Source organism: Capra hircus, chromosome 15, assembly GCF_001704415.2.
Source record: "Capra hircus breed San Clemente chromosome 15, ASM170441v1, whole genome shotgun sequence".
Classification (NCBI taxonomy): Eukaryota; Metazoa; Chordata; class Mammalia; order Artiodactyla; family Bovidae; genus Capra; species Capra hircus.
The window spans coordinates 51,651,065-51,678,115 of NC_030822.1; the positions used below are offsets into that span (position 1 = coordinate 51,651,065).

General features: G+C 57.7%; 1 protein-coding gene across 2 annotated transcripts; it reads left to right on the forward strand.

Moving 5' to 3' along the window:
- On the forward strand, positions 206-27,051 carry TRIM29 (tripartite motif containing 29). 2 transcript variants are annotated; one of them, XM_018059654.1, is made up of 10 exons: positions 206-1,185; positions 9,999-10,094; positions 10,521-10,754; positions 12,499-12,697; positions 15,287-15,388; positions 17,932-18,015; positions 20,151-20,249; positions 21,491-21,589; positions 22,981-23,057; positions 25,836-27,051. In XM_018059654.1, exons 1-10 carry the CDS (start codon positions 382-384, stop codon positions 25,896-25,898), a joined length of 1,857 nt encoding a protein of 618 aa, XP_017915143.1. In that variant the 5' UTR covers positions 206-381; the 3' UTR covers positions 25,899-27,051. The 2 variants fall into 2 exon arrangements, with proteins under 2 accessions (XP_017915143.1, XP_017915144.1); XM_018059655.1 differs by lacking the exon at positions 21,491-21,589 and having other exon boundaries at positions 207-1,185.

Genomic DNA, 27,051 nt, shown 5'->3' on the forward strand with positions numbered 1-27,051 from the left:
CAGCGAAGCCTGCCCACCTGCGAGGACAGAGGCTCCCGCTTTCCTGATGAGAAGAAAGTGTATCAGAAGGAAGCAGCCCAACTGGTTGCTGAGCCGTGGAAAATAATTAAACTGGGGAAGAATAAAAACACTTCTTTAAAAAACCAGGTTAGGTATGAATGTGCAGGGCGTGGCCCCTCTGTATAATTAGCTGCTCTGCTGGCTCTGGGAGCCGCCTGCCTCTCCTGCCCGCCCGTTGTGTCAGGCCCTCCTCTCGGCTCCCGGTAGGTGTGTCTCGGGCTCCGTGGCTGCCTGTCTCACTCCTGCAGAGACGCCGCAGCCCGAGAGGTCACCCACCTGAACCCCCAGCGCGCCCAACAAAGACCAGCCAGGTGAGCCGAGATGGAAGCTGCAGACGCCTCCAGGAGCAACGGGGCCAGCCCGGAAGTCAGGGATGTCCGCAGCCCCCTGAGCCCCAATGGCAGCCTGGAGAATGGGGTCAAAGCTGAAGACAAAGGGGCTAAGACTGCCAACGGGCACGGCGGGGAGGTGGCCGAGGGCAAGGGCGCAGGCGGCGCCCTGAAGCCGGGCGAAGGCAGGAGCTCCCTGTTCTCCGGCAGCGAGTGGCGACGGCCCATTATCCAGTTTGTCGAGTCGGTGGATGACAAGGGCTCCAGCTACTTCAGCATGGACTCTGGGGAAGGCAGGAGGTCTCCCTACGCCGGGCTCCAGCTGGGGGCTGCCAAGAAGCCGCCTGTCTCCTTTGCCGAGAAGGGGGAGCCGCGCAGGTCCATGTTCTCAGAGCCTCGGAAGCCCTCGGTGTCCATCCTGGAGCCCGGAGATGTCCGGCGGAACAGCTACCCCCGGGGCGACTCCAGCACCCTCCTGCGCTCCAAGTCGGGCTCCGAGGAGGTCCTGTGCGACTCGTGCATCGGCAACAAGCAGAAGGCCGTCAAGTCCTGCCTGGTGTGCCAGGCCTCCTTCTGCGAGCTGCACCTCAAGCCCCACCTGGAGGGCGCTGCCTTCCGCGACCACCAGCTGCTCGAGCCCATCCGGGACTTCGAGGCCCGCAAGTGCCCCCTGCACGGCAAGACCATGGAGCTCTTCTGCCAGACGGACCAGACCTGTATCTGCTACCTCTGCATGTTCCAGGAGCACAAGAACCACAGCACCGTGACTGTGGAAGAGGCCAAGGCCGAGAAGGAGGTAAGAGCTGGCCGCCCTCGCAGTGCCCTCCCACCTCACCTGCTCCACCGGCTGCTCCCAGGGTCTGGAGCTTACCTCTCTGCTGTTCCTGGTTCTTTCAGAAAACAGTCCTTTCCCCTCCTACCCCCAGACTGGGAGTCAGAGATGGTTCCCCTATCCTCTAAAGCCTCAGGAGTCAAGTCATCTCCTAAATGAGCAAAGAGGGCCTCAGCAAAGATGGGGGGCTTGGCCAAGGTCATAGGATAAGTTCAAGACAGGCCAGGAAATCAGCATTCCATCCTGGGCTCTCTGCCTGGCTGGGTGCTTCTTCCTTCCTTTCTACTTCGGTGCTAAGTCACTCAGTCGTGTCCAACTCTTTGTGACTCCATGGACTGTAGCCCACCAGGCTCCTCTATCCATGGAATTATCCAGGCAAGAGTACTGGAGTGGGTTGCCATTTCCTTCTCCAGGGGATCTTCCCCACGCAAGGGTCAAACCCAGTCTTCTGCCTTGCAGGCAGAATCTTTACTATCTGAGACACTGGGAAAGCCACCGGGAAAGCCACCTCTTTCTACTTAATGGAGAGAGAATTCTTCCTAGCTGAGGAGGACTGGCTCGTGGGGATAAGTCATGGGTAAGGAGGAGGGAATTTGGGGACCACGTCAAGGCCCTTTCTCCCCTGACCTTGGAGTTGGTCTCTTTGGCAGTGGCTCCTTCTTGTTCTGTCTGATCCCCCAGCCAGTCTTGACACTCCCAGCAGCCTCCTTTATCCTTCCCTCAGCTGGACGCTCAGTGCTTTGTGTGTGTGGCCGTTGCCTATAGGTGGACACTCGTGGCGGTTGGAGTCGGGGGGGAGGGGTGTACATGTGTGTGCGTGTGTGCGTGTTTTCTGTGCACGTGGGTGCTTATGTCTGTGTATGGATGCTTGCATGTGACTGTATATGTGGCATGTGAGTGTGTTCGCATGTGTTCTGTGTGCGTGATCCTGCCTGTGCTTCTGTGGGGAGGAGCAGAGGCGCGTGGAGGCTTGTGAATGTGGCACGCCTTACTCCTGGAGAGGATGTGCTGGGATAAGGGCTCGTCTGTGGCTGCATAGATACTGGGACTCCTCCCTCTACAACAACACAGACCCCCTGACGTGGCGCGTCCTCCAGCCGGGGTCAGCCATGCTCATTGTCAAGGCAGGGGACTCTGCTTTCTGCACCCCACAGAATGGGGCAGCACAGGCCCCCCTCTGTGCCCAGCCTTCCTGACCTGAAGTCTGTGGGTCACTCTTTCCTATCCATACTCCTGGGCAGGAGAGACGAGTCAGAGATGACAAAAGGCTCAAAGAGCCTTTTCAGGAGCCTCATTTAGCCCAGGAAAGAAAGGTGGTCCTAGTCTCCCTAACTCCCTGACCCCAGCCTGGCTTCAGGCTTCAGACAGGGAGATGGAGCTGGGGCAGGGGCCATGGATCTCCTCCAGGGTCTCACTTAGGGAATCAAAACAGATTGCGGGTAATTATCCTCAACCACCACAACCAAGAAATTGCAGAGCCCCAGGCTGGGTTTTAGGAGACTCAGCTCCAGTTCTAGTTTTTCCTCGAACCAGCTCTAAGACAGTGGACAAGTCCCTTATGTTCTCTCAGCCTTGGTTTCCCTTCACATGAAACTAAGGGGTTGGACTAGATTGGAAGTTTTCAAATGACCCCCTGGAGCCTGAAGATTCTTAGGAATGTCTCTGAGACCTCAGGGATGAGGAGGGGGGCAAACTGACGCCCAGAAGGCAGGGGTGCAGGCTCCTATTGCTACTGCAAGCAGCTGTGCCATGCTGGGGCTCAGTCATGTCTGAATCTTTGCAACCCTCTGGAAGCAGACCGCCAGGCTCTTCTGTCCATGGGATTTTCCAGCACCTACCCACTCCAGTAGTGTTGCCTGGAGAATCCCATGGAAGCAGAGCCTGGTGGGCTACAGTCCATGGGGTCACAGAAGAGTCGGACACGACTTAGTGACTGAACAACAACAGCTCTTATTTATCTGTTATATGTGTAGGGCTTGGTTCCAAATTTTATTTGAAACCAGGGTATCTCCACTTAAGAAAAGCCTGAGTGCCCCAGAGGACAGGACAGTCTTGGGCAGTTTTCTCTGGCAGCACCTGGGACTTGGTGTTCATGCTCTAGGGCTCGTGATGTAGGTCAAGAGGCAGAGCTCAGACGCACAGACCAGTCTGGGGTGCATCCGCCTAGTTACACAGCAGCGGCTGTAAGTAAACATCAACTTGCAGAGGACAGAATGCTAGGCTGGATGGAGAATGAGCAACCTTGCCGTCTCCTCTCCACCTTGCATGGGAACACAGACCCAGAGGAAGGAAGGGACCTGTCCAGGCTCAGTGCTGGAGGAAGAAGCCCCCTGAGTCCTCTTCTAGTGTTTGAGAGCAACTGGGGGAAGGGGGATGGGATTCAGGAGGTGTGTGCCTTACAGGGCCTCAGGGGGAAATGTCTGACCCTCTGGAGTGACTTAAATGGTGGGAGCTTCAGACTGTGTGTGTGTGTGTGTGTGTGTGTGTGTGCTGCAGCATAGGTAGGCAGGGAGGGGTGGTGCTGAGCAGCTGAGTGGAGACAGAGGTGGAGTGGAGCTCTTTGTCCAAGCCTAGCCCCGCTGGAATGTCAGACACTGGGGGCGTTGGCACAGGGCAGCCTTAGGTAGGTTGTCAGATCAAAGTGAAGGAGCCTGTCAGCCCTGACATCCTTCAGAGGCAGCCCCTGCAGACCCAAACATCAGCCTACACACAACTTTTTTGCAAGAAGTCCTGTCCCGAACCTGTTCTGCAGGCTGGTCGGTGAGGCCCCGATGAGGCCGTCACTGATCGGTCATGGTTTCTTGCATGAGACTGTAGACAACACCCTGGGCTGCAGTGCGTTTGGGCCTCATCTGCAGAATCCGAGCAGAGGTGGTGTTGGAGAAAGGCTACTCGGTGCGCCGCCAACACGACAGGCCTTCCTCTGCCGACCCAAGATCAGAAGATTTCCAGTTTCACTCTGAATGTCTCAAGGAGGGTCCACAGATGTCCTGAGTTGCACATTTCTGTTGTTGTTTAGTTGCTAAGTCATGTCTGACTCTTTTGTGACCCCATGGACTGTAGCCCCCCAGGCTCCACTGTCCACGGGATTTCCCAGGCAAGAATGCTGGAGTAGGTTGCCATGCCCTGCTTCAGGGGATCTTCCCGACCCAGGGATCAAACCCACGTCTCTTATGCCTGTTGCATTGGCAGGCGGATTCTCTACCACTAGCACCAACTGGGAAGCCTTTGCAATGTGCACATCCATCCTGTTCTGTGTCTCAGGGCCTGTCTTCTTCTCTCCCGAGTACCTTCTGCTGCATTGGGTCAGAGTGGAGGATTCCTGGCCACGACTCTTGCTGCAGGGTCGTCTGCCATTCTGTAGGTTCTCCAGGCTCTAGGTCGGCAGTCTGGCCAGGCATGGGGAGGAGCGCTCAGGACAAGCATTGCTCTGGAGGGCGAGGTCCTAACTCAGTAGTGCAGCTCAGATTCAACATCTCGGCCACTCTCCTGACGCCATCATTTGGCTCAGTTCCTTTCTGCCACAGTGGTCTGTGGCTTTGCCTCTGGTCTCATTGCTCAGTTTTTCCATGAAGTCTGAGCTGCCAGGCTGCTGGCCATGGGCAATTACTGGTCTTTGAGCTTTGGGAGATGTGCTGGTCTGGGATTTTGGGGCTCTCTGGGTGGACCAACATGACCAAGTTCAGGAAGAGGAGCCAGATGGCTAAAGGCCTAGAATGGGGTTGGGGGCATGTCTGGGACCACTCTTTTCAGAGATATTGGGGGGAAAACTGCCCTGGGACAGGGTGAGTGAGAAAGGTGGTGGGATGACCTCTGTGGGTGCGCTTGGATGATGCTCTTCCCCACCCATCTTGCCCCTTCTGCATCCTGATGTCCAAGGAAGCAGGAGGAATAGTGAGTCCCAACAAAGCCAACGAATACTGGGCTGGTTGACATCTGGGTGGGAATGGGGAAATCTATCCAGCATTTCAGATTCTTATCCAGATAATTACCATTTGTCTGAAAGTACAAATTTGGCAATTAACTGGCTCATTTGGCAAATGTCATAGCCAGTGGCCCGTGTGGTTAATTCAGACCAGAGGAGGATCCTGGGCCCCATTTCCCCTTCCCTGGGGCGGCACAGGCACACCTGTTCAGGTGAGTGCTCAGGTGTGTCTGCATCTGAAGGCCCTGTCTGTCCCAGCCGAGGCACCACCAGCTGCCGGCCACCTCTTTGCTCCCCCAAGGCCGGAAGGATTTCAAGACTGGGTGGCCTACGCAGGGCCCGTCCCAGCCACAGAGCGAGTGGCAACAGGAGGAGTGTGGGAGAAGGGAACAAAGAAGGTATTTAGGGGCAGGCCTGGGCAGGGCGGAGGGGGTGAGCAGGGAGCGGAGGGAAGCCGGAGGGAGGTGTAGACGGGGGAGCCGACAGGAGCTGAGGCCCCATCAGACATCAGGGGATTTAATCAGATTCTTAGGGAGGAGGGAGGGCTTCCCAGGTGATGCTAGTGGTAAAGAACCCACCTGCCAGTGCAGAAGGCTTGAAAGACACAGGTTTGATCCCTGGGTCAGGAAGATCTCCTGGAGGAGGGCATGGCAACCCACTCCAATATTCTTGCCTGGAGAATCCCATGGACAGAGGAGCTTGGTGGGCTAGAGCCCAATAGGGTTGCAAAGAGTCGCACATAACTCAAAACAACTTAGCAAGCCCAGGGAGGAGAAGGAGAGAGCGGGGCCTTAGGGGGTGATGGGGAGGTGTGGGGAGGACAGGGAGAGAGGCAGAATCCATGAATTGCCTCATCTATGAGGTAGGGGGTGGGGAGGCCTGGCACTACGATGTCCTGGATGATACAGAGAACAGCCCAGGGGTTGACGCCATGTAACTGAGCTGAGTCCTGTCTCTGTGTCATGGTCCTCTCATTTCCTCACTGGGAAAACTCAGGCAAGCTCCTCAATCTGCCTTGGTTTCTGTACCTGTAAAATGGGGACAACAGGGCTTACCTCCCCAGGGGGCTTTTGAGATGAAAGGAGAAATGCAAACACACAGTGGCTGCTCAACAAAGCAGTTAGGGTCCTTCCTTCTATGGTGACAGGAGAACCCAATATTTCAGAACCTTCCTGTGTTATATTGCTTTCTGTCTCCTGCCTCGTCTGGCTTTTGTGCCGCCTGGCTAGCAGGGAAAAATTGCCAAGGACTAAACAGATGCTGTTCACATCCCCAGAGGTCTCAGCCCAAACCCTCCTCTCCTAACAGGGTAGCACTCACCCCAGATGTGAGAGCAGACCCTTCTAGTAGCACAGAATTCACAGCCCCAGGTCCCTTCCAAGATCCCACTGTGCTTGGCAAGTTGGGGCTTGAGAGGCCTCCACTCCGCCCGTGTTGACTTCCCTGGTGCCCCAAAGAAACCAGGAGACCAGTCTCTGCCGCCCTGACTGATGCTTCCACCCACGGCTGCAGACAGCAAGGCTCTGCTTTTGACCCTGCCCTTGCATGTTTCCAGATCGGCTGGCAGCCTCTCCCTCCACCCCTCCCAGGTCACTGGCCAGCATCTCTGGCTCTCCTCGGCACATCCCCTCCCACTAGCCTCCCTCTTCCCGGCCTCTCTTACACAGGCTGGACCCCAGGGGCTGACTCCTGCTGCCCTTGGCTGAGGCTCTTCACTGTTCTAAAGCGCCACCCCCCCCCCCCAGGGGATTCAGTGCCATCTTCCTCCCTCTTGGCCAGTGAGTCTGTGCTCTTGTGGGTAAGACATTCCCAACGCACAGACCTCTGTGCATTCCACTGGCTCCTCACCTCCCTCTTCTCTAGGAAAACCTCCTACCACTCACAGGGGGCAGCCCGCCTGCACCCCGTTTATCCTCCTTCTGTTCTGTTTTCCCCCAACATCCTCCAGTCTTCAGTTATCCGCCATCTAGTCTCTACATCCCCAGGGCTTCCCTGGTGTCTCATATGGTAAATAATCTACCTGCAATGCAGGAGATCTGGGTTCAATCCCTGGGTCGAGATGACCCCCTGGAGAAGGGCATGGCTGCCCTCTCCAGTGTGCTTGCCTGGAGAATCCCGTGGACAGAGGAGCCTGGTGGGCTACAGTCTATGGGGTCGCAAAGAGTCGGACACGACTGAGCGACTTCCCTTCACTTCACACTCTCAGCCTGATGCCTTGACCTCCCCCCTTTCTGTACATTTTGCTCTGTATCCTGACCCTGCACACACCACACCTGGACCCCCGCACACAGCATCCCAACCTCTGAGCACCATCAAGACTCACCTGCTCACCCCTGCCTGCTCCCCCGGCTTACCTGCCCTGCGGGCCTGCCTGCCTCCCTGTCCTCTCCCCTCCGAGTTCTGGCCCATGGAAGGTGCCTGACACAGCAGTGGTGACGGGGCCAGTGGCCAGTGCTTTTCTCTAGAGTCTCACCTGCCTGGAAGGTGGTCCTCTTCCTACCTCCATGAAAGATGGAGTGACTGGGGCATGGAGGAGTTTAGTAACTTGCAAAGGCCACCTGCCTGGACGTGGTGGTAACTGGATTCAAACCTCTGGACTCCCAGTCCTGGGCTCTGGGCAGGGTCCCTCCTGGATTCCCCCAGGCTTGTTTCATGGAAGAGTTGCTCTGTCGCCGCTTCCCCAGGCCTGGGGAGTGAATGCACGTTTGCTCTCTGCTCTCCTTGTTCTGGTGTGAGGTAGGGGTGAGGAACCCCAGTGCCAGCCGCTCATCTCTGGGCTGGTGACATCTCAGCTGCAGGGGGAGGTGGATTCCAGTGTCGCCCCCCCGCCCCCCACCACCTCCTCAGGCCTTGCTTGCTGCAGGTGAGGGGGTGAGGGGGTTATCCAGGAATGGGAAAGTTGCCCAGCACTGTTCAGCCTTTAGGCTTCTTTCTCACAGCTTGGACCCATTACCAGTCCCAGGCTTCTCACGAACGTTCCAGGCTACCAGCTCTGCCCACTTCTGTGTTTTGGGCTTTTGGCTCCGCCCGCCTCCTGCAGAGTCTCCACTGCCCATGTGGGGTCTTTTTGTCTCTGCTCTCCACCCTCCCTCCACCCTGTCTGTGGACAGCTGGCTCCTCCCAGCCTTTGTCCAGAGATTGGGCCAAATCCCGCCCTCATCTGCTTTTATTCCTCTTCACAAACATTTCCCATCTTGGCTGGTGGCATTTTCCATGTTGTGGGATTTCTTGTGTGTAGCTGGTGGGGCGCTGGCTTCCTGAGAAGAACTGAGAGTCTGCGGCCCAGAGAGCCCTGGGGTGTGGGCAGAGGGGTGGGGTGGGAATCCGGGGCTTCGGGTCTGGGAGATTTTCAGCTCCCACCCCAGTCCTTCCCACCATCCCCACCAGCTTCTCAGTGCTCTTTCCCACAAAAGCCAGGATGCTCTCTCCTTCATCAGTCCACTTCACTGGGTCTCTGCACCAGGGACCCACCAGCACCCCCTGGCCTGGGGGAGCATCCAGGAATTGTGACGTGTGTGCACAGCTGCTCAGGACTCCTTGCCAGCAGAACTCACATTCCTGGTAGTTTGTGGCGTCCACATCTTGATTCTTCTTGAGTTTCCTCAAGGAGATGGCTGGAAAAGGTTGGGACTCTGTTCAAAATCCAGTGTAATGGGGAGACCTTGAGCATTCTGGGGTGCTCTCGGATGCCCAGTCTTCCTGCTTTCAGGTGGAGATCACCCACCTGCCTTTCAAACTGGAAGGTGTTTTAGGAGTACTAGTGGGGAACCCACAGAACAGAAGAGGTGCCTCTTGGCTGGACTGGCTTGGCCTTAGCTTCATGCGCGCTTCCTCAGTGGTTCAACGGGTAAAGAATCTGCCTGCAAAGCAGAAGATGCAGGTCTGATTCCTGACTTAGGAAGATTCCCCTGGAGAAGGAAATGGCAACCCACTTGAGTGTTCTTGCCTGGGAGATCCCATGGACAGAGGAGCCTGAAGGGCTACAGTCCATGGGGTCACAGAGCCAGACACAGCTGAGTGACTGCACACCCACATAGCTCATGCTCCCCCTTTTGTCTGTGTTGTAGCTGCTTTTCAGAGCAGGGTGTTTCTCCATCGGAAGGAAGCTATTATCCACACTTTCCGTATCAGAGCTCATGTCCCAGTTCACTCCGGGTCCTCTTCCCAACCCACCCCAGACCCTGACAGCCCATGTTCTCTTCCTGAGGAGGGACCCTGGACCCTTTCTTTCTTTTCTCCCATCCACCCTCACTGCCTCGCTCACTGGCCTCTCTCCTCCCCCAGGGACTTGAATAAAGTCCCAATCTTGCCCAGACTGCAAAGTGCTCTCCATTTCCCATAAACAGGTTTATAGCTGTGCCTGCCCAGACGGACTCCCCGCTGGCGGCAACCCAGACTGCTGCTTGCAACACAGGCCTCACGTCATGCCACAGAAACGCTGTACCCTCTTACTGCCATGGGCGCTCCCTGGGCTGGGCTGGGCTGAGCTGGGCTGGGTCCCCTTTCTCCTGTAAGCTGCTCCCTGATGGCCCCAGGTCCATTGAAAGGAGCAGGAACCCCCTAATGAGCTTCCTTCCTGCTCACGTTGGGTGGAGGGCCTGGTAGAGGGTCCGCCTTACAAACACATGGCTGGGTTGCCCAGCCTCAGAGCCCAGAGTTTACAATGAGGTGGTGCTTGACTTGTTGCTGGATCCTTGGTGACTGGCACAGTGCCTGGCATATTTAAGGGCCCAGTGAGTGTTGGGTGAATGAAGGGCAGAGTGATGATTTGTGGGCCCTCCTCCCTGACTCTCTGTATCTTTTCCACTTCCTCCCCCTGACTTCTCTTCCAACCCCGGCTCCTTCCCTACAGACGGAGCTGTCACTGCAAAAAGAGCAGTTGCAGCTCAAGATCATTGAGATAGAAGATGAAGCCGAGAAGTGGCAGAAGGAGAAGGATCGCATCAAGGTGAGCAGCGCCCAGGGTCTCCCCCCAGCTGGTGCGGCCTGGAGGAGGCAGGCCTGGGCCTGGGCTCTCGCTCTTGAACCTGGCTGCATAAACAGCTCATCAGTTCACTTCTGAATGATGCTTGGTTCTGGCTGAGGTTTCAGTGGACACACCCTGACTCCTCTGGAACTTTTGGACCCATAGAGTTGCCCAAGCGTAGAATGATGGTTCATGCACACCCATTGAGTGGGAGGAACTGCTGATGGATAAGGAAGGGTGGGCTGTAAAAACACCCTGGCCATCTCTATCAAGAGATAGGGATCCCTCATCCCTTTGAATGAGATTCTTGGCTGAACAGGCTTGCAGGGTCGGGGCAGTAGAAATGACCTGAATCTATGCTGGGACATAAAGACGTACCCCTCCCCTCTCCCCTCACTCTGGACCCAGAGCTTCACCACCAACGAGAAGGCCATCCTGGAGCAGAGCTTCCGGGATCTGGTACGGGACCTGGAGAAGCAGAAGGAGGAAGTGAGGGCTGCGCTGGAGCAGCGGGAGCAGGACGCAGTGGACCAGGTGAAGGTGATCGTGGATGCTCTGGAAGAGAGGGCCAAGGTGCTGCAGGACGACAAGCAGACCAGGGAGCAGCTGCACAGCATCAGCGACTCGGTGCTGTTCCTGCAGGTAACGAGCAGCCCCGCTGCCAGCCAGGCCCTCCTCCCTCCATCCATCCAGGCCCTCCTCCCTCCATCCTTCCAGGCCCTCCTCCCTCCATCCATCCAGGCCCTCCTCCCTCCATCCATCCAGGCCCTCCTCCCTCCATCCTTCCAGGCCCTCCTCCCTCCATCCTTCCAGGCCCTCCTCCTTCCACCCCATCCAGCCCCTCCTCCTTCCATCCCATCCAGGCCCTCCTCCCTCCATCCATCCAGGCCCTCCTCCCTCCATCCATCCAGGCCCTCCTCCCTCCACCCATCCAGGCCCTCCTCCCTCCATCCTTCCAGGCCCTCCTCCTTCCACCCCATCCAGGCCCTCCTCCCTCCATCCATCCAGGCCCTCCTCCCTCCATCCATCCAGGCCCTCCTCCCTCCATCCATCCAGCCCTCCTCCCTCCATCCATCCAGCCCCTCCTCCTTCCACCCCATCCAGCCCCTCCTCCTTCCATCCCATCCAGCCCCTCCTCCTTCCATCCACTTACCCAAACTCTCATCCACTGTCCATCTGTCCATCCATCCATGTATCCACCATTCATCATCCATCCATGCCTTTAAGCTCCATTCCATCTGTCTATTTAACTTCCATCCAAGCCATCCTACCTACTTTAAAGATGGCACACAAAGATCACCTTGTACCAACTTCAACTGATATGTATTAATAGTACTTCAGGCTCAGTACTTCAGGAAATAGCTCCATGATAGATTAGTGATGCCTGCTTTGGGTATGGGAAGGTGGCAAGTAAGCATGTGGATTTGCTTTCTTTGATGTGGTCTGTCCGTCTGTTCCTCCATCCTTCCATCTGCTACAGTATTTTGGGCACTATCCACCCAGTACTGTTTTAGGTGCTGTGGAGACTAGAAAGGTAGAAGGTGCAGTTTTTGCCCTCAAGGAACTGCAGTCCAGCGGGGAAGATAAGACACGCACAATTAGAGAATACAGAAGAGCCTGTAATTAAGTGAAAAAGCCTATGGTTCAGGAGATAAGTGCCTGTGGAAGCTCTGGGAAGGGCAGACAGGATGGAGACAGTTTTGTGGAGGCAGTGGAACTTGAACTGGGTCTTGAAAGCCTGTTAGGATTTGAAAAGAAGGAGAGGGTCTCCAGTAAGGGAGAAAGGAGGTAAGACGTGCCAGAGAACAGAGGCAGGACTGAGTGGGCACATGCAGGGGGAGAGACCGCTGTGACTGACCCACAATGCTAGTATTTCCTTGCCTTTCTTTGGTGGTTTCACTCCCAAAGACTTGGCAGGTTGGGTTGCTCCCATAAACCCAAATAAACCACTGTGGGGAGGCACCATGCATCCAGTTTAAGAGGTGGGAGCCACGGAGTCGCATATCCGACTGCTAGTGCCATCAGGGATATTAGCATCTAGTGAATTTTATTTAGTTATTCTTTAAAAGTTAATTTTATTTTTTGGCTTGTGGGGATCTTAGTTCCCTAACCAGGGATTAAGCCCGTGCCATCAGCAATGAAAGCACGGAGTCTTAACCACTGGACCGCCAGGGAAGTCCCCATCTAGTGGATTTTAGTCAAACCCTCTCATTTTACAGAAGAATAAGAAATGAGTGCCCACTGAGGAAAAGTGAGGCCAGTTAATAGCCGAGCTGGATGTAGACCCCACCTCCTCTGGCTCCCGGTTGAATCGTCCAGCTAGACTGTGGGTCCCCATGGCTCCTAAAGACCCAGGACACTAATGGCTCCTTTCCTTTCCTGGTAGGAATTTGGTGCTTTGATGAGCAATTACTCCCTCCCCCCACCCCTGCCCACCTATCATGTTCTGCTGGAGGGGGAGGGCCTGGGGCAGTCGCTGGGCAACTGCAAGGATGACCTGCTTAACGTCTGCATGCGCCACGTTGAGAAGATGTGCAAGGCGGACCTGAGCCGCAGCTTCATTGAGAGGAACCACATGGAGAATGGTAAGTCCCCTCCCGTGGGCGGGCTCCAAGGCCATGGAGGTTTTCTCCTAGGTCAGTTCCCGCTGCCTGGCTCAGGCTGGCATCCCAGCAGCTGGGACCTCACAGTTTCCAGCCTCCCATCTCACCTGAGGGTGTTTGGACAAGGACTCAGAGATGGTACCCTCCTCTCTCGAAGTTGCTGCCCAAGTTATGCAGCTATTACATGGGGCCTCCAGGGGAGCATCCCAGGCACTGGCTAGGGAGATGTACCACTAGGGACAAATGTCTTCTCCCTGGATTGTCCCTCAAACTCGGGGGTTGGTTCTACAGCCCTGCGTCTGACTGGGGACCTAAGCTAGGAGCAGTGTGGGCGCTGCGAATTGTAAGGGCCAGACTCCAATCTGGTGGCTTCGTAGGCTCCAGGGGACATGACCTAGAACTGCATGCATGCTGGGAGGGAGAACTTGCCTGTCATCATGGCCGTGCTGAGCAGTGCTGAGCCCAGAGGTGGACTTGGCCTGGTGGACTAGCTGGGCGTGGTTGAGCACAGCATGTCTTGGTGACTCACCAGCTCCCCTGAAGTCAGCTTCTCTATTGAATCACACTGTCCTCTGCAGAGGCAACTGAATCATCTTCATAGAAAGCCTCCAAACACGATAACTTGCCCCGTTAAGTGCTTTTCCACCAGTCCCAGCCCATCCCTTTAGGGCCTGAAGCTGGACACTTTCCCCAAACTCCACCCGGTGGCCCAGACCTTGAGGATGCAGCCTACTTAGTGACTTCTAACTGCAACACCTAGAGGAAGTGATTGTCTTTGGTCTCCAAAGGGAGTATGTGACTCTTTGGGGCATGAGAAGAGGGTATGGTGTGCTGAGGGGCTGGGACTCAGGGGCTGGTGTCTGTATATCTTGGGAATGTTGACATCACATAGTGTCCCTGGAAGATGTGAGGGACATTGCCACCCTAAGGACAGATAAGCCACTGCCACAAGACAATCATTTGCTTCAAGGGGCACTTGGGTCCTGAAATCCTCCTAATGACAATGGAGGCAGTCCTGGCAGGGATGGCCCTCTGTGATCTGGCGCTCCCTGGATGCTGGCTCTGTGTAAGCGCCTCCCTTGCACTATCTCAGTCTCCCTGCGGGATGTATTGCATCTCACAGAAGAAGATTTTCAAAGGGCACACGGCTAAGCAGGGGGTGAGCTGGGTTTCATGCTCTGTTATTCAAAACCTCCACCCACATCTTCTCATTGGAGAAGCTGCTGCTCATGGTGGCCTGCAGAGGAGTAGGGGGTGTGAGGGTCAAGTTCCCTGGGGCACAAAACTGTGTGGGGGAGCTCCTCAGCTGAGGTCGGGCCAGACCCATGAGGATGCCCTTGGCTGCATTGGGGTGGCCTGTGAGCCTCGCGGGCGCAGGGACCCCCCACCTCCCACTGCCACTCGCCCACGGAGCCATTTCTAGGTCATGACTGTGCTGGCCGTGGCCTCTGTGCAGGTGTGGCCCTGCGCCTGTACAAGCTGTGCGGGGAGACCGCTGCCAGGCGCGGGATGGGTCGTGCTGACGTCAGCGGCTCTACACCTGTGCCTGGGGCCCTGGGCCTCCATCCGAGTCGGCGTTTGGTCACTGCTGTGCTGCTGGGAGTGTGTCTGGCTATAGGAGGTGGGAGGTGGGTGGCCGGTGAGTCAGACCTTGGAGTGACCGTCTTCTCTTCCTTGATGGTGGTCTGTCCACCCGCCAGGGGCTCAATTCTCACCATCAAAGGTGAGGGAGCTGAGAGACACCAGGGCATCTCCCCCCTGGGCTTGGTGGGGAGGAAGCTGGACCTACATCAAAGAGGATGTTTGTCATGACGTGCCTACTGTGTGCCAGGCCCCTGCTTGGCCCACATGATGGAGATGAAGGGTGAAGGTCTAAGTTCCCCACTCCTCTTCTTGGAGGAAGAGGGAAGGGAAGTAGCAAGAGAGAGGAATGGGGTGGAGGGCAAGCGTGGAGCAACAGGTCTGTTTGGGTTCAGGGCTCTGCTGGTGGGTGCCAGGCGGGGGCAGTCGGTGCCCCTTCTGAGTAGCTCACTCCCCTCTGCATGGTTCCACACAGCCACTTGGATCCTTGGCCCTGGAGGCCAGTGCTGGGACCTCATTCCATCCCCTGGGCTGTCATCAGTGGCTGGGACAAAGGCAGGAAGTGGGCATGGGGGCTCGAATCCCAAATCTGCCCTTATGGGCCATGTGACACTGGGCAGTGGCTTCACTCACCTCCTGAGCCTCCATCTTCCTATCTGCCACCTGGGTATCTTCATACCAGCCCAAGGGTTGATGGACACATCAGACGAGAAATGGAACTCAGTAGGACCTTATTAATTGCAAAGTGCTGTGCTCATCGTCTCCTCATAGGAAGCAGTCCCAGCGAGGCCAGATGGCCCACTGAGCCCTTCCCTCACCCACCAGGAGCTCAGGGCCAGAGCGGGTGCAGGGCAGAGGGCCACCGTCTCTGAGGTTGGGGGCCTCGCCTCTCCCTGGGACAGAGGGGCCACAGGCTGACTCAGTGATGCCCCTGGTGGGCCAGCTCATCCTCCCCACCTGTCCCTCTGCTGACCTGAGCTCTCTCCTCAGGGGGTGACCACCGCTACATGAACAACTACAGTAACAGCTACACCAGCGAGTGGAGCACTCCGGACGCCATGAAGAGGTACTCCATGTACCTGACGCCCAAGGGTAAGAGACGGGAGCGGGTCCTGCCGCTGAGAGCAGGTCCAGGAGAGACGCAGCCAGGTTCCCCAAGGGGCAACCCCCGTGGGCTTGCCTGGGAAGGTCCTGGCCTGTACCTGCCTGTTGTTTAACGCCAAGTCATGTCTGACTCTTTTGTGACCCCATGCTCTGTAGCCAGCCAGGCTCCTCTGTCCATGGGACTTCCCAGGCAGGAATACTAGAGTGGGTGGCCGTTTCCTTCTCCAGGGGATCTTCCCACGTCAGGGATTGAGCCCAGGTCTCCTGCGTCTCTGCCACTGAGCCACCTGGAGGCCCTGTGCTTACTGGTGCAGTCACCAGCACCTCCTCGTGCTTCCATTTGGCACCTGCCCCACTGGTTTCCGTGCCCCATGCCAGCCCCCGCCCCCACCCCCCGCCCACAGCTCCTTCTCTTTCCTTCCAGAGGGACCCCTGAGGGTCTCATCCACTTCCATCCGCCAGGCTGAGCTGTGTTTTGCTTCTGCTTAGATTTCTGTAGTCCTGGAGGAGGGCTGGCTCCTCCAGAACCATCCTGCTCCTCCAGGCAGTGGGGACAGGGATTGAGGGGCGCTCTTGTAAATTCCTCAGTCCCCCTCCCCCAGGCAGCCAGCCCTCCCTCCCAGGCCCGGGTGAGGGCCAGTCCGATGGGCGCTGCCCAGCTGGGTGAGGGAAGAGACCAGCGCCGGCCTGTCCTTGCCCTGCAGTAGCCCGTCACATTCTTTGGCATCAGCAACAAACAAACCACAGTGATGCTTGTTACATAAGGGTGGGTGGGCCCGGTAGACAGAGAGGTGCACGCACGTGCGTGTGTTGCGGGGGGTCGGGGGTCAGGAGAAGAGAGGGTGTGTAGGGAAGGGGGGAGACAGGAGACTTGGGGTAGACACCAGGGGCCGGGAGGGGGAGCCTTGAGGTCCTGGGCACTGACTCACACCCTCAGACACGCATGCACAGCAGGAGGGGCCCCAGCGGGTATTTGGAGGGGTGAGTTCAGCAGAGAGGAACCTCGGCTGCCCCACCCAATGTCAAAACAACACCTGGGCTTCCGGTGAGGCAGCTGGGCGCAGGTACCCTGCCCTACATTCCTAGTGGGGCCATCCAGGTCCGGGCTGGCCAGTTCTGCTTCCTTCCCTCCCCCGGGGCGCTGCCCTTCGAGCCTAGTTCTGTGGGAAGATGAGCTACATTAATCAGCTGTCTCAGCATCCCTAGCCATGGTCCAGACCTTTGGCTCACCAGCTTCTGAGGACCAGACCCAGGGTGGTATCAGACCCCGACTGGCCCTGCAGGGCTGGCCTGCTCTGTTGCAGATGGAGGGGAGCCGAGTAATAATGGGGGTGTTGAGGAAGGAGCATGGACCTGCCCAGATGTCACTGGAGAGCCAGGGCCCAGTGGCCTTGGGCTGGTCACTGCCCCTTCAGTATTCCTACCTGAGAAGGAGGGGGTTGGACTCAGCTGCTAAGAGAGCCTCCAGCTCTGCGACTGTGAGTCAGGTTGTGACATTTGTAGGCAGAAGAAACAGGTTTATCCTGTCTCTGCCCCTGCACCCAGGACAGGAGGGAGGAGGAAATCTGCCCTCTGGGGGCTCCCAGGCTCAAGACAGAGGCAAGGGAGGGGCCAGGAGAGTTAGCACAGAGATCCGGAAGCGGGGCCAGCGGCCCGAGTCTGGGAGCTTTGGGGCAGTGGGGCTGGGCAGTGAGACTTCTGGAGGAGAGGTTAGTTTCCAGGCTCCCTGAAAGAGGGGTTGAGGGCTTGGTAGAGAGGGCATGGCTGTGATGGACAGAGGGCGAGGGGCGAGAGGGCTGGACCGAAGGTGTGAAGGTTTGGCATGCTTGCTCTCCTCCAGAATGGGAGTGGGGCTGGTTAGGCAGGAGGGCAGGAGCCGACGCGCACTCTGACACACGCATGCGATGTCTTCATCTGTGAAGTGAGGGTGTGGAGCCCCTTCTTTCTGCCTTTCTCCCCAGATGGTTGTGAAGCCAAATAGGGGAGGGAGGGAAAAGGGAAACCCATGCCATTTAGGGCCAATCGCTGGGGAAAGCTTACCCAGGTGGGGAGGTATTCATGGTACCAGCTCAGCAGCATCCAGCTGGCAGCCCTCACTGCACCTCCGCCCCCATGGTGGTCCTGGCCCAGCTTCCTCACGGGCACCCCACCTCTCACCCAGCCTCTGGGGTCTCAGCATGCAGGGCCTGGTGCAGGGGCGCTCTGGTGACCCTCAAAGCCTCTAATTAGGATGCCTATACATCTTAGTCCATTCAAGACTCTCCAAGTTTACACTGGTACCCTCAGCCTGATGACTAGCATCATCCCTCTCAATTCTGCTCCTATATGAATGGTAAATTACGTGGTCACCTTATCCTAGACCCAAGGGCACTATCTTGGTGGTTGAACCCCGGTCCTGACCCAGGCAGGTGGAGCTGTTTTTGGGGGGCAAGCATTCCTGCTTGACACCCCTCAAGTCAGAGCCACAGGCCCCCCGGCTGAGCCAGGCCCCCCTTTCTGGGATGACAGCCCCCTCCTCATCCCCTTCACAGGTGGGGCCAGGACCTCGTACCAGCCGGCCTCCCCCAGCCGCCTCTCCAAGGAGAAGAACTTCAGCAACCTGTACGGCACCAAAGGTAGGAGGCGGCTCAGCGGGAGGGTGGCAGGGCCTCTGTGTGGGGCCATGCAGGCAGCAGGCGGGGGCTGGGCAATGGGCAGCGGGACTCCCCATACGAGGTGACTTGGGGGGCTGGAGTGGGGTTGGCCTGGAGATGGGTGAGGAGGGATCCTACCAAGCTCAGGGGGTGTTCAGGTGTATGTGTGTCTGTGTGGTTCGCACATGTGCTTGTGTGCACGCATGTGTGTGACATCGTTCGGCTGAGGAAAGCCAGCCAGGCACCTCCGCATCAGTGGAATCCCTGGGTCTGTAAGGTCTTCTCCCTGAAGGATGAGCTGGGGAAAGCGGACCCCAGGGTGAGGTGTGTGAGGACTTCCCTCAGCAAGTGGCAGGCCAGGGGTCCACAGGGGACCTTTCCTGATTTGTACACTCCTGTGTCAGAAAGTCGGACACTGGTTAAAACAGACTAGGGAAGCAGGCAAGGAAAAGTCAGGTGTGCTATGGGCCGGGCCATCCCTGGAGAGCCAGGAGGCATGTTTGCCAGGGAGGTAAGTGGGCGACTTGCCCTTAAGACCCGGAAGGGGTGAAATGAGGGTGGAGGCGTGCTTCCCCAGGGAGAGTTGCCAAGTGCAGGGTCCCCTCCTCTGCCCAAAGTGCGGAGGGCACTGCTCTGCTGAGGGCAGGGCCCAGCCTTTGATGGACCCACATTTGGGGGGCTCCTGGGTGTGTGCCACGTGCAGATGGGGAGGGGACTCGGGCCAGCTCCACCAGAGTCCCTGGGGACACAGCACCAGGGGTCTGGAGAAGCAAGGAAGGAAGTGGGGGTGTTGGTAGATCCAGAGATCTGGGGGTTGGGGCACCGTGGACAGGGCAGTGCCCAGGCCTCTATGTCCAGGATTGGGTTCGTTGCGCTGTGAGCTCCGTGAAGGCAGATGCTGGGTCTGTCCTATTCCCCACTAACACTTCAGGGTCCAGAAGGATGGGCTCAGCAAACATTTGTTTAATGGGAGGAAGAGGGGGCGATGAATGGATGGATGAGAGGGCAAAGAAAATGGCCCCTTGGAGCCTTGGGTGGACATGCTTAGTGACAGCCTTAATGCAGACTCTGTCAGAGATCCCTATGGGCGAGGGTTCATGATGGGGCAGGTGTCCAGCCCCCGACCCCCATCTGCCCTCTGACCCCTTCCCCCCCAGGCAGCAGCAGGAGATCTCCAGGGCTGGGGGGCTCCTCTGTGGCGTGAGCTCAATGGAGCAGAGCCGCTGTGCTCAGAGCTGCTGAAAGGGAGGGTTTGGAGTGGGCAGGTCTCCATGCGGGAGGCGGGGGGGCTCTCGAATGACCCCGTGGTGTCCCTGCCCCACTGTCCCCAGGTCTCTCTATATCCATCTGCAAATGGAGCACCACAGCCTGCTCCATCCTCCACACAGAATTTCAGGGCTTGTAGCAGCTGCCTCCGTCTCCAACTTTTAGCTTGTGTTTGTTTATTTGTTCCTCCACTCATTCATTCATCCATCAGCCAGACAGTGAGCGCCTTCCAGGAGCCAGGCTAGGTGCCGGGCCCTGGGTGGAAGGCTGGGTCAGACGGGCACACCACCTGCCCCCACGGAGCCAGCTGGGGAGATGGACCATTCAACGTGTAATTACAGTGTGATACGGGGCGTGGGGCTGAGACACACGCAGACTTGGGGGAGATGATGTGGAAGCTGATGCCTGAAGACCCAATGCATGAATTTACTAAGTGTCGGGAAGCAGGTGGACTCTCCTAGGCAGAGGACCTGGGCTGTGCCAAAAGCCTGGAGCTAGAGCGAGCCTGGTGTGCGTCAGGAGCTCAGGGCACAGCCTGGCTGGGGTGTTGAGTGAGGGCGGGAGAGGGGAGGGGGAAGCCAGGAAGTGGAGGTGGTGGAGAAGGATGGGAGCATCAGCTCAGGGAAGAGCTGAGGGTCATGTTAAGGACTTTGTACCTTAAGCTGAGAGCAAGGACAGGACGATGCCTTAGAAGGACAGCTTGATGGCAGGAAGGGTTGGTCAGAGGTGTGATGAGGACTCAGCTGCCTTCTGCCTGGAGACATTTGCAGAAATGGCCTCTGCTCGCTGCCCAACCCCCCACCCCACGTGCCAGGCCGCCCTGGGCTGACTCCGCTTCCTTTCCCCACCAGGTAACTACACCTCCCGGGTCTGGGAATACTCCTCCACCATTCAGAGCTCTGACGACATGCCTGCGGTGCAAGCAGGCAGCTCCTCCTTCTCCCTGAAAGGTGAGCTCACTTCCATCCGGCCCTTGTCTTCTGGGCGCTCTGTAAGCCCTGCCTTGGTCTCTGCTCACCATGCCCCGCCTCCATCAGGTCTCTGCTGTCACGAGGGCTGGGCCACCGCACCGGGCCCCTCGGGATGCACTGTGATACAGGCCTCAGTGTCGGGGGTGAGGGAGACACACCATACTCTCTGTATCCTGTGCCCCGATGTCCCCAGGGGCTTCCATCAGGCTTAATTTCGAGTCTTCCTACTGCAGAAAGTTAATTTAACTTTGTCACCCAGTGACTCCCAGCCTCAGGGGACTCTAGAACCCTGTGGCCCAAGCACCTGTCAGCCTCCCACAGAGCTAGAGTCCTGCCAAGTCCCCTCTGGGCCGGGCGGACTACGTAATCTCGAAGGCCTCCCTCCCGATCTGGTTCTGCCCCCAGAGCTCTTTGACAAGACTGAGTGGTCGATGCCTCCTGTCCCCTGGGGTTGAGGTCATTCCAAGGGGCCAGCCTGAGCCAGACCCCAGCTCCCAGTGGACCCACAGCCCTCACATCTCTTCTTAAAGGTCCACGGGGCAGCTCTGGGGGTGGAGGGAGCAGGTCTATCTGCCTTCTAGCTGGCAGACATCTGGCCTGGGAGCCTGGATAAGCAGGCTGGTGGGCTTGGGTGGGAAAGGTGTAGGTGGACCCCCAGGCAGCAGCCTCAGACAGTTGCTTATCTGGCTGCCCCTTCTGGGCTGGGTCCTGGACTCTACCCAGGGCTGGGATTCTGGGATCTACCCACAAGGGGATATGACTAGAGGGTCCCAGACTGCAGGATCCCCAGGTCAGGGACTTGCTCTGGCCTATCTGGCTTACAGCAGGTCCTTCCCTGCTCTCTGGTCAAGCTTGGATCAAAGGCCACCAGGCAGGAAAGATGGCCCCCCTTAGGTGTGATTCAGAGCTTTCCTGCTCCTCAGCGTCTCCCTGGAGGTCCACAGTCTCTCCAGGTGGCGGGGCCTTGCTCTAGGAGAGCCCCTCCTCAAATACACCAAGACCCCCGGGATGCTTGTTGTCACCTTCATGCAGATCTGCTCAGAACTGGCCTAGATGGGGGTCCTGGGCATGGGCTGCCCCGTGGCTCCCAACTGCATCTACTTGGGGGGCGCTGGGTGGGGGGCTGAGCGAGCGCTTTGAGAGCAGCAGCGCCTGCAGGACGGGCAACCCCCTCTGGCCCCTCCTAGGACCAGTGCTAATGGCTCTCTCTCTCCTGGCAGGCACTGGGAAAGTCCCCTATCAGTTCACCACCTTGGGACAGGCCACCACAGAGTTTTCCAAACCACTGGATGGCAGTGGGCTGTTTAAAAATAATCCTGGTACCCACCTGTTTTGCATCACCCCTCTTTTCTCTCCCATAGCAGGGCAATTGGGACATCCTACGGGGCTCTCTGCCACTTCTAGGGTGTCCTGGTCCCTCCCATCTCCCCAGAGCCCCCTGGCAGAGGATGCATGCCCCCCCCCCCCGCCATCCTAGCCTACCCGCCCCTGGATAACCCCTGCTGTACAGGCTGGTCTCCTGGGCCACACCCCACCGCACCCCCATCCCCACCTCTCTCATGGCTGGCCTGGGGTTTTCTTTCTGGGAACTGAGAAGTGACCTGAATTCCCCCCTTGTCTTAGCCTCCCGCTCAGGACCTGAGGGACCCTCTGCTTCCTCCTCTCCTTCCAAGGCTTCCCCCACCCGCAGATGCAGGGAGACAGCCAGGTTCTCTGCTCTGGCTCTGCCCCCTTGCCAAGCGTCAGCCCTGGAAGGGCCAGCCTCGCTGGCAGCCCGACAGTGCTGCAGGTGGCTCTGGGCCTGACCAGCTCATTGCCCTTCAAGCAGCCCAGTGCAGGGCTCCAGCCTGCCCCTGCCAAGACAGACCTTGTTAATTTCTTGAGCTCCTCTACGTCCAGCTCACAGTCTATTCCTTCCCAGGCAGCCTTGTTGGTCTCTGCAGGCTGAGGGCTGACACTGCTTTTCACAGTTCTGTGGATGGAGCCCCTTACAAACCTGCTGGGCTGAGGCAGAGGGATGGGGAGGTGGGCTCAGACAGCGCTGCCCCGGACTAGCATCTCTAGGACCCCAGACCTAGACAGCGCCCCATGGACTTGCTGTTTGAAACCTGGACCACAGCCACATTACTGCCACTCTCTGGGCCCCAGCCTCCTGCTTGGGAAGCAGGAAAGAGGAAAATGAACTGGGGAGGTGGGGCAAGACGGTAGGTTTTGAGTCCAGCACACCTGGGCTCCAGTTCCGACCGCTGATTATTATCTGTGCCGTCCAGGACAATAAGAACAGGGAAGACCTAGGTGGAGTCCAGCTCAGTGCAATGAGCACCTCCTGGTGGAGATGGGGCAGACTGTGCTTATAAAGGGGCTTTCCTGGGCTTTGGGGAGGGAAGGAGAGGGGCCTCTGGGGTAAGCCTGCAGTGGGGTGGGTGGCGATCCCCGCAAGTGGTGTGATCCTGGCCTGGATGTGGGGTGATGCTCCCCTGCTGCCTGGCCCAGCCCACCTGGCCTGCTCCTCCTCCTTCTGTCTGCCTTGGTGCCTCCTCCTTCCGGCCCACCTCCTCAGGATTTTCCATGGCAACCCCCCTGGCTGCACTTGGTAATGGGCTGGATGGAGCTTGGCGATCACTCTAGAGAGGGCATCTGCGCTGCTCCAGCCCTGAGCCCCTGAGCACCAGGTTGTGCTCCCTCTGACTGGAGCCCCTTGTCTCCCCAGGCTACCCTTCCCTCATCAGGAGCCAGAGTCCCAAGGCCCAGCCCCAGACCTGGAAATCCGGCAAGCAGACTCTACTGGTGAGTGAGGAGTGCCCGCCTGGGCATTAGCATGTCCAGAGTGGGCTCCCAGGGGCATCTGGTCATCACTTGTCCAGGGCCTGTGGGAGCATGGTGATATCTCCTGGCCGTGGGATGGAGAGAGGAGGCAGTGGCCTGAACACCAGCTTCCAGCAAAGGGTAGTAGAGAAAGACCAATGGCTGATAGGCAGGGGGCCTGGGTAAGCACCAATTTTCTGGGCCTCGATTTTCTAATCTGTAAAGCAGGCAGTTTTTAAAATTTGCAGATGGTTGTTGGCTGCCTCTGCTTGTTGAATGGTGGCCAAAATGTTGACTATGGGGGACTGGCATCCTAGACACGAGTCCCAGTTCCCTGGGGGTGCATCTCTAGTTCTGACAGCATAGAAGCCATTGGGATGATAGTGTGGGTGAGAGGCTGTGAAGTCGGGAACAGAGATATTTAAGATTCGATAGCTAATGTCGCTGAGTAAAGAGCAGGACAAGAAGGAGCATGGTCTTGGAGTCGAACCACCTGGTAGCTGTGAGTCAGAGCCCCCTTTGGGACGCCACAATGCAGTGCTGAGATGGGACTGATCTCTAATATCTGTAGATCTTACATACTGAGCCCCGCCCAAGACCTTAGTGATCAGGGGCTGTCCTTCACTGTGGAGGCTGGGCCTCCTCTTGGGAATGCTCTCTCCCAAGGCCTTCGCCAGGCCCTGCTGAAGGGGTCAGTCAGCTGCCTTGGATGGAGGTGGCCTCTGTGTGCACAGGGCCTGGGGCCCCTGGCTCCCTGCTGTCTTTGTATTTGGAGGTCAGAACATAGAGGTGATTTGCTCCAGGCTACAAAGAGTGACTGGGGCTGGTTTAATTGGAAGAGAACCTTTAATTTGCTGGCGATGGAACTAAGTGATGGTATGTGTAATTTGAACCAGGCCCAGGGCCACTGCAACAGCAGGGCTGTGAAAAGCAGATATGGGAAGAAAAAGGAAGGCTTCTGTTCCTGGCTCGATCCTTCCCCACCCGCCCCCTACTTTCCCACCATCCCAGAGCCCCAGTCCCAGCACAGAAGGCTCATCACCACCCTGAGATGCCTGGCAGGGCAGGGTTCTGCGGTCCCCAGCTGGCACCCAGCACAGAGGGGAGAATGGGGGCAGGTGCTAGTGTGGGCAGAGGCTGGCCTGGGAGTCAGGATGCCTGGGCCCCAGTCTTCTCACCAACTTGAGTCATTCTTCCCCTGTGCCTCAGTTTTCCCATCTGTAACATGGGCAGATAGCCTAGATGATTTCCTAAGTCTTCCAACTTTCATGTGCTGTGACCCTGAGCCTGGGAGGAAATGGGTAGGGGATGGGTGTGTATGTGCTGGGAGCATCCTGCCCAGATGCCGTGGGGCTCTGTGCCCACCTGCTGCTTGGCTCTCAATAAGACAGCACTGTTCACTGACCTGCCATTCATTTGCTTGACTCAACCTTCCTTTAAGAAAGGCTTCAGCCATTTCTGGGTCTACCCACTTCACCTTACTGACTCTTCAGGGGTCCAGGCTGGCACCTGGGGATCAGGGGACTGGATCCAGGCCCTGCTCTCCTGCTAAGCAGCCGAGGAACTTTGGCCATCTCTCCCTGCCCTGAATCTCTGTCTCTTCCATTGTTTAATGAGTGGTTTAACCAAGGCCAGAGCTAAGTTCTCTTAGCTCTTGCATTCCACAGGCCCCCACTTCCACGGTGGACCAGATGTAGGCAAGGAGCTACTGTAGACACAGGTGTTCAGGCAGGCAGGCCCAGGGCAGGGACTGGGGTCACCCTTGGGGTCTCCTGGGATCAGTGCGGTGTGAGATGGGCTCAGGCTCTGACCCAGTTCAAGGGCAAAGCCACTTCTGGAGACCCTTTAGGAGCCAGGGCACTCCCAGGGGCAAGCTGCAGCTGAAATGTGCTCTTCTGTTGCAGCCTGGAGGGTGGTTGCTCAGGGCCCTGATGAAGTGATTGGGAGGAGAGGGGCGTGCTGATTTCATGAAATTGCTGCAGGATGTAATACACAGGGCTGGCAGGAAAGTTGTCACCCTCTCTGTTCTGAGAGATGCTTCCTGAATCCTGATGAGGGGACCAGGATGAGAGAGGTGGAGGGGCTTGCAAGGGGGGGAGGCCCCCAGTCTGTGTTGGGCTGGGGGGTGGTTCGCCCTCTCTGCAACCCCTTCTGTCAGGGAGAATGATGCAGAGAGAGCAGAGGCCAACCCCTGAGACTCAGAAGTGGTACAATGCCACAGGTGGAGGCGAGGGTTGAGTTCTGGAGCCAGGTTGCTGGGGTTCGAATCCCAGTGCCTCTGCTTACTAGCTAAGGGACCTTGGGTGAGTTGCTTAGCATCTCTGTGCCTCAGTTTGTTCATGTATTAATGGGTTTCCTAATAGTAACCCACTTAATTGGGTGGTTGTGGAAATTCAGTGAGTGTGTCTGTGGAAAGCCCCACACCAGGTCTGTAGAGTAGAGAACGCGGGATGAATGGGAGCTATGATGGTGCTGGGAGGGGCTTCCTGGGCATGGAGAGAGTGTTTGATCAGGCTGAGGTTCAAGCTCACCTGTCAACTGGTGGAAAGAATTCTAATCAGGATGTAAACCCGGAGACTCTGATACCACTGGCACCCACCCTAGTCCCAGGGTAGATGGAGCTCACAGGTTAGGCCACAGGGCCCTAGGGTTATTGGGATTCAGACCACTGCTGCTTCCTGGTGGAGGTGAGGGTGTGGGGTCTGGCTGGCGGGCATGCGTTCCATCAGACCTTCTAACCACTCTCCTTTTCCCACACAGTCGCACTACCGGCCCTTCTATGTCAACAAAGGCAACGGGATTGGGTCCAATGAGGCCCCATGAGTTCCAGATGGGCTGGAGCGAGGCCCCGCCACCCCCGCCCTTCCCACCGGCTGCTCTCGCTACGCTTCTCATCTGCCCTCAGCCCGCTAGCTCAGGGCCGCCTGGCCGCCCCCTTCCTCCTCGTCAGTGCGCTCCATGCAGGCCTCTCCTGCTCTGTAACTAAGGGTCACCATCTTTCCTGTGCTCGGATGGAGGTGGGAGACAGCTGGGCTTTTCTCCCCTAACCCACCCCCCTCCTGCTCTTGGGCAGGATTCTTGGGACCGGTGGTGGGTGCCCACGCAGTACTCGCCCGCCTTCCCTGCCCGGCCCTGCTCTCTTCAGGTCTGTTGGCCGCTTCTTTCCAAGGACCCCTATGCCACGATGCAGTCAGTAGGCACCTGGCCACAACAGCTGCCCGCCTCCCATCCACGTGGGCCACTTCTTCCTGGCAGCTTGCCCCCCGACCCAGGAGAAGACTGGCCCCGTGTGCCCTGCTTGGGTCCTGCCGATCAGTGCCCAGCCCGGCAGGGCCGCAGCCCTTGGCCACCGCAGAGGAAAGCTCCCAGTGCCCTGGAGTCACCCTGCCCAGCCTTGGGTCTCTCCACATCCACTGTGAGTGTGTGGTCCCTGAGGACGGGCTCCCCTCACCACCAGGAGGACTTTCGTCAGGATAGCCCTTTCTTCTGAGATAAGCCATTCCGTTGGCGTGACATACCCCACCCAGGAAGACAGCTCCTGGCCCAGCCGCTCTGAGGGAAATATGGTTTACCTGCAGAATTCCATTAGTTTCATAATTGTGTTTCTCCCTGGCAATGGGAAGTTAGCACGCAGGTGAAAGTGCGGCGGGGCTGGTAGCCAGAGGTGCTTATATTCAAGGGTGCCTACACCCTGCCCACACCCTCATCCACTGCCCCCACCAGCGTCTTCCTCCTCCCGCCCTCCACATTGCATGTTGTCAAGGGGCCTCCTGGAGAGGAGCCCAATCCAGGAGCACCAACGCACGGTCATCCCTCCTCTCACTGACCCCTCCCAAGGGCCATGGGGGCCTCAGGGAGCGGGGCCAGCTGTCAGGGGTGGGAGGGGGCACGGGAGGAAGGGAGGATGGGGGGAGGCATGGGGGAGGGAGACATTCAGCTTGGGCTTTCCCCTCCTGAATAAACCATTGATCATTCA